Source organism: Anopheles ziemanni, chromosome 3 (genome assembly GCF_943734765.1).
Source record: "Anopheles ziemanni chromosome 3, idAnoZiCoDA_A2_x.2, whole genome shotgun sequence".
In the NCBI taxonomy this organism is placed as follows: domain Eukaryota; kingdom Metazoa; phylum Arthropoda; class Insecta; order Diptera; family Culicidae; genus Anopheles; species Anopheles ziemanni.
The window spans coordinates 88,611,314-88,625,396 of record NC_080706.1 but is presented as its reverse complement, the minus strand read 5'-3'; the positions used below and the strand labels follow the sequence as shown (position 1 = coordinate 88,625,396).

The 14,083-nt window shown below is 43.4% G+C and overlaps 1 protein-coding gene across 1 annotated transcript; it reads right to left on the bottom strand.

Moving 5' to 3' along the window:
• Positions 1 to 298: 298 nt before the first annotated feature.
• LOC131286653 (F-box only protein 25) lies at positions 299 to 11,541 on the bottom strand. Its single transcript, XM_058315636.1, has 5 exons — positions 10,626 to 11,541; positions 1,688 to 1,741; positions 1,198 to 1,621; positions 861 to 1,132; positions 299 to 791 (listed from the first exon to the last, which is right to left on the bottom strand). The coding sequence occupies exons 1-5, from the start codon at positions 10,727 to 10,729 to the stop codon at positions 581 to 583; spliced, it is 1,065 nt and encodes a 354-aa protein (XP_058171619.1). The 5' UTR covers positions 10,730 to 11,541; the 3' UTR covers positions 299 to 580.
• Between the last annotated feature and the right edge of the window lie 2,542 nt (positions 11,542 to 14,083).

Here is a 14,083-nt window from a genome sequence, read left to right as displayed (position 1 = left end):
GTTTGCTTCCAACTGCGCTAAGCATTCTTCTTTTAATCTCACAATTTACTGATCAGTTCTTCTTGGTTTAGCTGTCTGTTGTCGGTTCTGTTATGAGTAGTTTAAATAGTTTCACGTGGGCCACCAAGTAGGATGATTTACATCCGTATTTGAATGACACCTTTGACAACAAGCACACGCTACGGGCTACGATTTGTCGTCGAACTGATCGATCGTACTGATCAACTACAATATTGTTCGTATAATGCTTACGTTTGTTAGGTATTTTAAAATAAAAAATATCAATATATATAAAAGGGGCTGAACTATAAAAAGGGCGTCCATTCTCTAACCGTTCATTTCCGCTGGATTAGCTGCTGACCCTCGAAGGCTGGTGCACCGGGCAACTGTAAAGCCTACTTTCAATTTGTTTCTACCTTCACAGCATGTCCTCCCTATTTCTATCGCACCTAATTTAAACCTTCAGTGGAAACAGTAACACACGAAAATAGTACTAGAGGGAGGCAGACGAAACAGGGAGAAACTTATCCTCTCTCTAACCGTTGTTGCGGTAAACCGGACCGCATTACGTGTGACAGTTTTACAACGAAAAGTATTGCAAAAACTTGGCCGGCGGCACGGGTTGCGTTTCGTTGCTATTACTATTGCCGGCATCTTGAACGCGCTGGCGAAAATCGGGACACTGATCGACTATGCACGGGTGACCCGCCGACGGCCAGAACAGGCATCGGCACAGTCTGCAGAAGGCTAGAATTTCCGCGTACTGCAGATCCTCGCGTACTCCGTACATCCTGTAAAGATGTAAAAATATTATAATTACAACCGGTTTAGTTCAATCAACTGTCATGCCATCCGCGTACTTTCTCAAGGCGTGATAGATCGCCTGCCAGTTACGGTGACGCTCCTTCGTGTCCTGTAGACACATCTTTTCCAGTATCACATCGATTTGCTGTTTGGTAAAGTGGAAGTGGGACAGCTCGCGCCAGACGCGCTGCTCGGAGATGAGGGCCGCCATCAGCGACCAGGCCGAGGCGGACGCCTCCAGATCCTTGTAGTCCGTGATTCGCAGGATGATCTCCCGCACACACTCCTCCGGCAGGTCGTGTAGTTTTGGACGAATGTTTGGACCGGGCTGCGGCACAAAATCAAGAAAGGGTTAGGTGGTGGTGGTGGTGGTGGTTGTTTCATTCCCCTTACCTCTCTTATCTCGATCTGACTAGCTATGTCCTGTATGCGTTGGATCGTTTGGACGTGCTCGGCCCAGAGGCTCTGGCTGCCGAGCGGTTTGCCCCAGCACTTTTGGTTTTCCTGGTTGAGCAGCGAGCGCAGCTGCTGGACCAACCCTCGCAGTACGTTAATGTTCTGCTGTGAGTCGCTCACGTACGTGGCCACCTCCTCTAGCATCTGCAGCAGCAACCGCTGGGCACCGCCCGGTAGACTGGTGATCCCCTTACCCGACACCAGCAGCCGTAGCAGGGCACACACGTAGTTAAAACGGCGTCCATCGCGAACCGAGCTGCGGAAGTCCAGCCGGCGCACCGCTTCCCCAAGCCCGTTGAAGCCGGCGATTTCACGCGTACACTTGAGCGTGATGTGACAGTGCGGAGGTACTTCGTTGTCGCTGCAAACCGAAGGACATGATATTGAACATTTTAAGCCTTCTTTCCTTAAGTCATAGTTATCTTACCCATTTTCACCCTCGTTTTCGGTGTCGCTTGCGTTGCTACACTCTGAAATGCATCTGCAATTAAACAAGAAAAGAATGTATCAGTCAATTGCAAATACCAATTAGTTCTTTATAGCACATCTTTTCGCATTGGAGCAAGAAAAATTGCTTGACCTGGTTCATTAGCAGTAGATAATTGTTTCGAGTGTGTCAGCAATGAAATACAAATCAAGTTCCCCCTCCTCATCATCACTGGTGTGGAATGCCAAAAGAAAATTATATGCTTCAGCGAGCGAACTACAAAGCTGCGGAGCATAATTTTACACCGGAGCGCCCAAAACGGACTCCGGCACCGATTTGGCTGTACAATGTCTTACGGTCGATGGATTACTTTTGGCCCTCGGGTGGATCCAGTGGTGGGCAAAGCGTGCCAAGTGTTAGAATGCCTGCGTGGAAGCCACCGAGCGGGGCGTTGCCTCTCAGTCAGTCACTGATGCGCAACCGATCGGGGCCAACGTTTTTACACCGACTGTCTGCCGGGCATCCTCGCTATCGGAATCTGCAGATACACACGAGTATTCGGTGGTGAATTTTCTTCCATTTCCTTGCACCATGCGCTGTTGGCCAACATGTTTTGGCCGGAATGAAGGCACAAGCGTGTTCGATGAAAGGGAAACTTACGATATGGACACGAAATATAGAGGCGAGAAACAGTGTCGACATCAATATCGGAGTGAATCCTGCTGCGAAGGTTTGAAGGGGGTGGAACAAATTACCCAAGCTTTGGAATGATGAAATGGAAGAAAACAATTAGCTCCTCTCAAACGATTTACATGCAGATGATTGAGATTTTTAACATGCCATAAGCTGAAACGGTTTAACATTACTGTCCACGTTACATTGTGCGCTGAAGTTGTACTAGATTTATTAAGCTAAAATTTTTAGATGAAAAGACTAGCAAAACACATCAGAAGCTATGGTTATTGCAAAATAAAATATTAGAAAGCAAAATTGCTAACCAGAAAAGACCAGGATATTTAATTTAGATATTTTTCTATTCTTAGAAAGCACACTTATCTCAAAAGTCAGATGATACGTGCTTCTAACCTATCTTTGTTTGAGGTATTCAGCAATACCTGGGTCGCCAAAGTTTTACAACTTTATTAAAGTCCGCGCTTGAAGCAGCATATTTCTCAAAGTACAGTCAAAGGAAGACCAAACTGGGGCCCTCTTCCAAAAGTCTGTGTAAATGGGTTTGCGCATCGAACGACGTCCATCACACATTATCCAAGCAAAAAGTGGAGAAGAACACGATCGCTTCAGTTTAATGGTGATGCACTGTAGTTGTTGCTACAACCTCTCTATGGCATCATTTCCCAACCGGTCTCAGCATCATATTCATTATCATCATCATCATCATTTGTACCGAAATTTGTTCATCTTCGTCGAGCTATCAAATGGCAAGAAATCTCTAAGCATCTTTTTTTCCCTCCACGATGCCATGTTACGAGGATTAAAAGTGAAATGAACGCGAAGGCAATTAACAATCAGCCAGAAAGAAAGTAACAGCGGATGTGGAGGTATCTTTTTTCTCCACTCCTCGGTAACATGTAACTTACATGAAATAATAATAACATCATCCGAGCTGAAGATCGAAAGGAGGCGACCGTCGATCGTTGGTTGAAAGGAAAAGTGTATCGAAAGTGGCAAAATTGGCAGCTGTGAATCAGAGCACTACAATCGTTTCAAATTTTTCAATTTTGGTACAAAATGGAAGTTACTTGATGTTGAACCGAACGAGCGTTATTACAAATTACACTGTGTACGATATTTTTTAAGCATGATATATCAAGAAAAAGAAACATGTCTATAACAAATTCAAATTTTAACTGTATTTTTCAAATTTTAGTAGCAAGTGATTTTTGACCTAGGTTATAAAAGAGGAGGTATAAACTGCCAACGTTATTCTTTAAATACAGTGTAAAAATAAAAGCCACAAACAAGTAAAACCTCATATGCGCCTTAGCCGTTAGACAAATAGTAATAATGTCGAAACGAAGCGTATGACCCACATTAATGTTGACCTATTTTCGGGATCATCCTCCCTGCCAACACGGGGAGCGCTGCCAAGTTTTCGCAGTATCAGCGAATTTAACCCCACTCTCCCCCGGAGGTGTGGAAAAAGAAATCTCTCCCGAAAAACGAGAGAACGGACCGGGAAGCGTCGGTGCCCTTATTCGGGATTGTCCAGATACACATAAGAATATAACGGTCGGGAGGAGGTAGCCTTGACCGAATTGTGGACGTTGGATTAAAACACTATTGGGGAATGGTCGATCGAAAGTGGCTCCGACGCATCTTCCACGGGAAAAACTGGCGAATGGAGCAGAGTAAGATCACTTCACTTTTTACAGCATGGTGTTAGCCATCCATTCCTATCGAACGATATGTCTATTGCTTATCTTAAGAAAACCCAGTATCTTCTGACACACGACTTTATGTCTTCACAACCTAAGCGTCTGATTGGATGGGGTGTTTTTCCATCTCTGAATTTATTCACGGAATCACGTACCGTGGTGAGACGTGAAGGTTATATAGGGCCTGACCGTTGCAAGGTTCTCTAACAACGCCACAACGCGGCACAGCGGTCTCTGCAGGTTGCAGTGCCAGTGAGCAAAACCAAAAGTTAGGTTAACGTTGAGAGTATGGTGAAGTGTCGAAACGAGCAGATGGTGATCGTCGCGAGGGCATTTATTGGGCTGCTACTGTTGGTGGGTTGCTGCTGTGATGTAACTTTGGAGGAAGAGAAGGTGCAAGCGGCTAGTTCCACCAGTTCTGTGATCCAAAACGCAACCACTGTAACAAAGGATGTAACGAAAAGTTCAAACTCAAACGGAACTACTGAGTCCTTCGTCCAGCATGAAGTTCAAGGCACTACCTGTAATGCTTCTCCTTCCTCTAGTACCTTGTTTGTTGAAGCAGAATCCCAAAAAGAGCATAACGTGGTTGCTAATAATTTATCCAACGATACAACACCAGAGAAAAATGATGAGACAGTTTCAAATGGTGAAAGAGAGCTCACCGCTTCAAAGGTGACTATCGGAGCGAATATTGACGATGGTGTCGAACGGGACCATGTTGAAGCTGCCCCTTCTTATTCGCTTCCAGAGGACGCGCCTCGCTGGCCGGAGGATGCGCCTTCGCAACAGAACCTTCCGGAGGAAGCCAGGGAGACGGAACAGGAAGAATCAGTTTTCCCTCCAGTAAACGCGAACGGTGTTCAAGTTGGCGATGTAGAAGTTTCCGATCCAGAGACTTTTTTCAAACCGAATGATGAAGATGACAAAGTGCAACATAAAATTGAAGAGAATAGAGCAACATCGGAAAGTAGTAACAATGATTCCGAAGGTAAACCGACGAGTTCACCGGACATAGAAAAGGAAACCACAGGAAAGGTGGTCCCCACAGTGAATCCAGATGATCCTTTAGCGTGGGAAGGCCCTCCTTTGGGTGAAGAAAATTACGAACCCTCCAACCCTTTCAATGATACTTCAGATGCTGATAAAACGAAGGAAATGGAAAACAATGGTACTGTTCACATCTCTGAAACAGATGTTGCTTACAACCAAGAAACAGATAAAGAAAAGATTGATGTGCAAGTTCTTGCTGACGATGCGGAACTTGAGGAAAGCCCAAACAAGGAGTCTAATGCGAACGATGACACAAACAGGGACATCAGTATTCCGAAGTCCGAAGCCGAACCCCAACAAGGGGAGGTTACCCGACCTTCAAAAGAAGACCTGGAAAATCTTAACAATACCAGCCAATATGAAAAAGTGTCTACGATGTATGAACAGTGGAAAAAGGTTGCGAAAGGATTAGAGGGTTTTCTTCAGCAGAAGAACTTGACCATTTCTGAAGGCACGGGAAATCGCACAGTAATGGTCAAGGAAGTCCAGGGGAATGAAAGTGAACCTACCTTAGGTACTAATGCTTCAACGGAGGGCGTGAAAACTGTAGCAAGCGAGTCTTCAGTTACTAAGTCATCTACAGTTACAGAAGCTAAAGATCATACAAGATCAGTTGAAGATGTGCAGCAGGGGCTTCAACAATACGGAGTAACGGAAAAACCATCTACTCCACCAACGCCTAATTATGTCAACAGTTTCCCGGAATGCACCACCAATAGAAGCTGCCTGTCGCAAAGTGAAGGCAAAGAAGAAATCTCCAAGAAAGCAAATGAACTCAATTCAGTCCCAACCGAGGGTGTCAATGTAGAAGTTCTCGCAGACGACGCTGAGTTAGAAACAACTGAAGGGGTTGTACCAAACGATTTAAGTGAAAAGAAAAACATTGAACGCAACGAAACAAACCTAATACAAAATTCAACTGACGCTGGAAACAATAATAGTACATCATATCCAATTAAGAGCTTAGCCACTCTCAATAGTCCCGATCAAGGTCAGAACGAATCTGATCCATCCATAATCCAGAAATCAATTACGAGCGAATCGGAGAGAATGCAAGGAATGAATGTAACATTTTTCAACGGGAGTACTAGCACGGTGTCTGTCGTTCAGAGTGCCCAGTACTACACTACTTCAGCTATAGGTGATTCCCGACCAGTGGCCGGGATGAACAACTTATCCTCCACAGCAATACCAACTACCACCGATGGTCCATCGAAGGGTGAGGATGGAAAAATGAATGATACAAATAATGCGGGCTCAGAACAAATTAAAATTGCACAAGTGATGGAAAAGGAACATTCAAACGATGTTGTGAATGTAGAAGTTCTTGCAGATGATGCAGAAATGGAGACACATTCGTCGGACCGGGTGGTAAGTGCTGAAGAAAATACCGACAGTTCCACTACACCGCTGCCGCAAAGCTCGACGCAAGCAAATACAACGACTAGTGCTCCATATCCAATTAAGAACCTAGAAACCGCCAACAATGCCGAGCAAGGTCAAAATAAGTCCGACCCAGCCATAATCCAGCAATCGAGCATGGAACCAAGTGTACTGAAATACAGCAATCCTGAGGAAAGCACTACAGTAAAAGTAACAAGTAACACATCCGATTCGATTGAGAATGGTCAAAACGATAAAGCTGTACGAGTTACAGCGGGTTCCCCAAGTGACGTAAATGCAACTACATCACCGTACAGTGGATCAGTCGTTGAAGTTCTTGCCGATGACGCTGAATTCGATACAGATATTTTGGAGGCTAGTGAATCCGCCAGAAATGATTCAGTTCCGTCGACTTATAAATCGGAACTTACTGATGAGAAGCGGGTCACAAAAACGCCCAATGCTACATCCGAAATGGACACAAATCGTACCGCTATTGAAGAAACACTTCTGAACGAAAAACCAGTCAGTAAAATTGAAGACGAGAATCGCGATAATCTCCCGCAAGGAACGACACCTGAAAACAAACTTTTCGTCGAAGTCCTTGCAGCCGATGCAGACTTCGGTGAAAGCTCCGATGATGGATCAATTACTTCAAAAGTCACCATAACCGAAGATAAACCTTCTACGACAAGCAAACCAGTCGAGAGTGTCGCTAGTAAACCGGTTCCCGATAATAAGGACGCTCCGTTTATGACAAAACTGAGCCCAAACGAAGCGATAGTTATCCATGTGTATCAGCATAGTGATCCAAAAACGAAGTCTCGGACTGGTGAAGAAAATTTCGATGAAGACGATTTGCCGGAAACAGAATCGAAAGGTGGAAAAGAACATGATATGGGGGCAACAGCAGACGAGGAAGAGGAAAAGATGTCTAAATCCAAAGAAGACTCGTACGAAAATGATTCTTTGTTGATCACCACACCAAGGAACCCCTCGAAAACCAACATCAAACCATTCTTTGTGCCCAAGGATTATCCTGCAAAGTCCAAATCGAACGATACGGGATGTCCCTTTGGGGTGAAACCACAATCTTCGGATCCCCGGGCAATGAACGCTGGACCTCTGGAGAATCCTGAAGAGCCTTACTACTACGAGTTCGATCCCTTTTGCCTAACACAACACCACGTGCTGATACCGGTGATGCCATTGGTCGTGCGTCAGTGGTGCTTCGCTCCGGAGACTCCCGACTTCATGTGCCCTCGGTACGATCTCGGATTTCACATCGCGTTCGAGCACGAGACCAACCGAGACATGTACTACCGTTGCGTCTACGGGAAGGCCGTTTTGCTCAAGTGTCCCAGCCTGCACCACTGGGATAATGGGCGCAAAATTTGCACCCTTATGACGGACTTTGGATACCAACATCATTACCACCATCACCACAATCACCATCATCATCATCATCATCATCATCATGCTCAACAGCAGCTGTTTGATGAAGCTGCCCAACGACACTGCCAGCATTGTCGGCGTAACTTTCTGATGCCACAGGATGTCGATCCGGGTGCCAAATGTTCGGATCGGATGCTGCTGGCCTGCAATACGGACGGTTCGCTGTCGGTGTACGAGTGTCCGGGATTTTACTTCTACGATCGAAAGGTTCAGCTGCGTTGGTACGCGGATATCGAACGCTGTGACTATCCAGCGGATGATGCTGGTCCCTGGCAGGGATGAAAGCCTCTTCTTGTGCCTCACGAAAAAAGCGCAAGGCATCTACAATCATTCAAACATAAGATTGTTAATCAATAAAAATATTCGTCAGAAATAAAAGTGATTTGTTATAATTCACTAGGTCATTGAAAATTATGCCTACATCTTATAAGAATAAAGGAAAAAATATTAGTTTGTGCAGAAACATAGACTGAAAAACATTTTATCTAGGTAAAATCCATCCATGTTTCTATAACGCATTTTAAAAACAAATTCGTGTTCAAAAGTGTAAAACTATGTTGTTTTTGAAGTATTACAAATGAAAGAATTAACCACCTTGTGGAGTGTAGTGTGTAGACAAGACGTAAACAAACCGTAACTTAGTATTTTAATTAAAAAAACCAAGCCTACTAATGCTTTTATTGTTTCTTTGTCTGTTTTTAATTCCTTTTATTGGGTATTTTCACATTTATTCTCTTGTGAAATTTCACTTTCTAAAATAGGAAGTATCATAGCAACTTTTTATACTGCTTTCTTGAGCCAACGTGGATTAATATCAATTTGTTATTTACATCAAAAAGAAAAATAATTGTGAATAAATGTTGGTAGGTATTGATAAAACGATGATATTAATTTGTTTGTTTACATAACATTCCTGTGGGACATAACATGCCTATCAATTGTATTACCATATGTTACACGAACAGGGGCGAGAATTAGCAACAAACATATTGAGGGAGAATAAAAAAAACGGAAATGATTATCTCAGCATATGGAGAACAGCGCGAGAGACAAACATGACCCCTTCACAAAGGGAAGTTGAAGTCAGACTTGCTCAGAACAATTTGTGCTGTTTTCTCTTCGCGGGCCTCGAGGAAAGCACAATCCCCCAACGGGCTCCCTAGACAAACCCGTTTCTCGATGATTCAGTGCACCTTTCTAGCTTTGCTCAGACTTCAATGCTCCATGCGTCGTGCCCCAAACGACGTTCTGCTCACTCTCCCCCCGATGCAATCAACCGCGAATGTGGTTTGTTTACTTTGCCTTATTACTCTACTCGCTGCGTTTGCGTTGAAGCAACGGATCGTCATCTCTTTCTCCAGCAGCGCGACTTGTACGAGTTAAACTCAGCTGACCGTTGCGTCGTCGCCGTCGACCTTTTTTCCGCGGGGTCCGTTATTGTTTTTGTTATTATCGACGTTACACATCGCCAGGGGCTGGGGAGCCAGCGCAACGGTGGTCTAGCGTGTTTCGTCAATCGAAGCCACGCCACGGTCGCATGGATGGCATGTTATTTTCCACTTCCCACAGTTTCTATTTTCTCGCTCTTCCTTCCATCTTGCATCAACGACCCATGGATAAAAGCCCATCGCTGGGTAGAACGTTTTTCCTACGAACGAAGAAAAATGTTCGCATGGCAGAAGGACAAAGAACTTTAGCAAGGGCAGCGAGATTGGGGAAGCCAACCGCAAAGGCAGACAGCGTGACAGCTTTTGTGGGCTTAGCTTACGGGTGCTGCATGCCCGCTCGGGTGTTTCAAAGAAAATTGGGTAGGTTTCCGCTCCGGCAACATATTAAATTTGATTAATTAATCAAATATTCGAAATAAAAACTAATATATGCTACTTGTCTTAACTTATTGAAAATAATATCAGGAATACAAAAATTACTTCCATATTTTATGTAAAAACAAACAAAAGCTTTGGCAAAAATAGCTGTTTAAAATTATTCACAAATGTCTTTCAGTAGCAAATGTTGAATTCCATTTCATTCAGCATGCTACCCTGCCCTATTTTATTTTACCATTTTGCTAAAACACTTAAATTAATTGGAAAACTTATCATTAGGGTGATCATTACTGGAAGCAACGTTTCATTGCGTCGTTTGCAATAACCAATTCCGGGTTGATGTGGGTTTTTTTGGTTCCAATAAACAACAATGCGATGACAATAAAGTTAATGGTCCCGTGATAATGGGTGATGGTTTTATAATTTCATTTCTACTATCAACAAACGATGAATCATCGAAACGCGGGGAAAGGTGGACGAATGGCGCCTTGTTTGCGTGCACTCAGGTAATTGGTAGTAGAATGATAAAAATAAAAATAAATTCACCAGCTCATCAATCAACTTCCTTTATGTGCAATAAAATACATTCGAACCGTGATAAGGTGGACTCGCATATCTTGGGGCTGGTTGATATAGAAAAACAAACTACGAAGTGCTTGTGCCCGGAAAATATCAATGAAAACGTCGTGGGCGTTATTCTGTTTTCACTTTCTGAACACTTTCAAAACAGTAAGTGGGCAAGATAATAAAAAAAACTACCGAACTGTTACGTAACATTTTTCACAGTAAGTTCTACATTTAACTTCTGCACCGACGTACACTTACCTTTTCCTTTTGACACACTCGAGCACCTTCAACTTTTCCCAGCCTTCTTCGGTTTTCACCCACGAGTCGCCTGGCGAACGCCAATCCTTGGAAATGAACGGCATTTTGCTTGACTGGTGCTAGCGCCTGTTGCTGGTCTTGGAGATTTTTCACCAAATTTAACACAAAATATTTTACCCACTTGCTTTATCAAACTTTTTCTACTTCAATTTTGTTTTCACTGTAACAGCCGATAAATTTTTGAATGATGTGGCCTCAGATTTAGCTCCCCCCTTCCCGTCGCTGAACCGCGTTGCGCTGTTGGAAAGTTTCCAAACCCTGTGTTGCTTGGATCCCTTTCCCAAAACTGGATGATATGAAAGTGCCCGGCTGAAGCGCGGAAAATCAACCGTGGAGGACGAATGGACGAACGGTGCTTCTCGCTAGAGCGGCATGCAAAATTAGCTGTTGCTTTTCTGCGACGGCCAACGACCAGCAGTGAAATAACCGTCGTTGCAAGCAACAGCAGCTTCACTTTCTCCACTGCAATAGATGCAATTTGTAAGCAAACACACGCGCGCACAAACACACTCACCGACGCACACACAAACACAAGGCTGGCGCTTCTGAAGCTGATCAAGTAATTTCCACCGCGGAACTCTTTTTCACTCTGGATAATCACTTCTTTCTGCTGACCGGAGAAGCTGCTTTCGCTTTCCGTGCCTTTGGATGACCTTTTCGCTGGTTTATACTTTTTCACACTATCGCTGATGGTTTCATGCGTGTTATACACCTTTTTGTTTTGTGTCGTGCGATTTGCGACAGAAAGTAAATCAACTTGTACCAAAAGAAGCTAACGTACTCGGTGTGGATGGATTGCCCTTCTCAAATATCTTCACACAACGGCAGTAGCAGCAGCAACGACAGCAAGGGACAATCGAACCTGCAACAGCAAAATGTAGAGAGTAAAATAATGAAAGTAAATAGAAAAACACATTTTTTAAATTTTCTTCCGGTGCTTAAAGACAATGGCCAAGTGTTTGCGGTGTAACAAATTTTGTCGCAAACACGTACATGGACATAAACACTATGCACTTGCAAGAAGCAGCTTCCCCTATAGTAAATGCAATCCGAGTAGTATACAACGGTCGTAGTAAGCGTGTGGAGCACACCGTTCAAATGTCAGTCGTTGACTTTTTCCGCCATGCGTAGAGTTCCGTATGTTCTGGTGCGGGGTAAAATAGGGGATTCGTTAGCATATGCACTACCTTAGTATACCTTCGTTGTTTTTATTCTATTTTTGGGAATATACTGAAAGAACATTTGTGTATTCTACCTAATACATGTTGTAATGCTAAATATGCTCTGTTTGCTACCCTCCATTAGAACTTAAAAGAATATTGCAGTTCTATTCAGAAGTCACCTTATTATACAAATATTCGTTAGATGCATGCTCAATAGCATTAAACGTGATACATTAAAATACCATGTTCCCCTGCTTTCTATGCTAGTTCTAATGCTGTATATTGTGAATGTTAAAGTTAAATCATTCATCTGAAGCGAGCCCTTCGCCCCAGTGGTACATAATGGAACACTTGCCCGTATCGCTCCCCGTGCATAGTCTCATATGCAACCACATAGGAAAGTTTCTTTTTTGGAGCACCATTTAAATGGTGATTTGGTTTTCCCTCGCTTTGAATCCTCCCGTTCCCGAAGCAGTGATTCATTGGGAAAGTCAAACCTGTCGCCAGGAATAGCACATAGAGGGTTTGGGGGAAGAAAATCGCTATTCATGTACCATCATCACGTTTCGTTCTATTGTCGGTCACAGGTTCACATGGGAAATGCAGCTTGTTTCTTTTTAGCCTGACACCGAAGAACCCGTCTGAAATTCTTCTCCTTGCAGCAGAACACACAAAACAAACTGCGCAGAAGAGCATGTCGATGCACTTTCTAATCCTCGTTCGTCAAAGGGAGCTAATTTGATGGTGTTCTCGAGTGCAATTGAAGTCTTTCCACTCGCTCTAATGCTTCCATTTGCGACACGTGTGGCAGTAGTGTTTGCCTCCGAAAAGTGTACTTCAGTACACAGAAACCAGTGCAATGGCAAAGGAAAACATCTCATCCTAGAGTTCTTTGTTTTGGTTGTTGTTGGTTTGCGGTCCATCCACACGATTAGTAAGGTAGTATTTTTAGGGGTATGCTATGGAACAGGCTGAGGATTTCATTTCTCTCCTCCTTTTTCACAGCTGCTTTACGACAGGTTACTGTACTGATGGGAATGTACCGCGTACACTATTAGCGCAGTAGAATCCAGAAGCTATGCTTTCCATTCAACAGCATTACGCAAACCAAAATGGGGATGCGATTTGTACGTGGGGAACCGTACGTTGTGAGAATCGGCTGGGCATGGAAAACGTTTTCAGTATAACTTCCACCTAAACGGTTACAGCACCATATTTTCCCTAATTATTCCACCATTTATTGGCGACGCAAAAACGGACATCTGGCTTGTGCTTCACGCGGACGAAAAATGTTTTGCGTCGTTTCGAATTGATATAGATTGCACGGTTTGTTGCTGTTTTTGTTTTCGCTCTTGAACCATTTAATCTCTAACATCTATCGGAGTACCGTTGCATCAGTCGATAGCAAACCAAAGGGAATAAGTTCGGAACGGTACGATTGCTACACTTCACGATACGCGGAAGTTAGTAGTACAAGACACATTTACGAATGGTTGCATTTGTCCAGTGTTTTTCCTCTTACCGAAAACGTTAGCTGGATGCTTTGTGGACGGTCCAGACGGCACAGACGGAGCACTCAACGTCGCACATTCACTTCTAATTCAATACTGAACTTTACATTCACCTACCTCCGTTGAAAATAGTAGTTTTTGTTGTTACTTGTTCTCTCTCCACATTGCTCTTCTCTTTCTCTCCGGCAGTTGTTTGACTTTTCGCAATCGTTCGATTGATCCTCGATTATAAAGTTTCTTCCTGATAGATGTGCAAAAACGCTGCATTTTTGTAATACGATGTTCATTTGCTTTGATAAATTTAACATTTAATGATTTAAACGATTAAATTAGGTGTAAGCTTAAGAGAAACATGATTAGAAATAAGAGAATCTGAAAGAGAGAGGAAGGGAGTTGCGAGGCAAGTGATTTTGTTTATTTTTTTTGTGTACATTATTCTCTTGCACTCATACTTCGCCACTTCGGTTGCGAAACCAGGAAATGCAAGAAATATTCAACATCAAGCATATTGGGATCCATGTTTACTAAACACAAAGAGCTAAAAAACATTTTTGAAGCAGTAAATACATTTTACTCATAAAGACGAATGCAGAAACGCTGGTAATGTTGATTTTGCGTCTACCAAAACATGATTTCATTGGCAACAGAAAAACAAAACAAAATCAGCTGTAGCTTCATGTATTTCACGGAGAATGGCAATATGTGTGTGTGATGTATGTTTTCA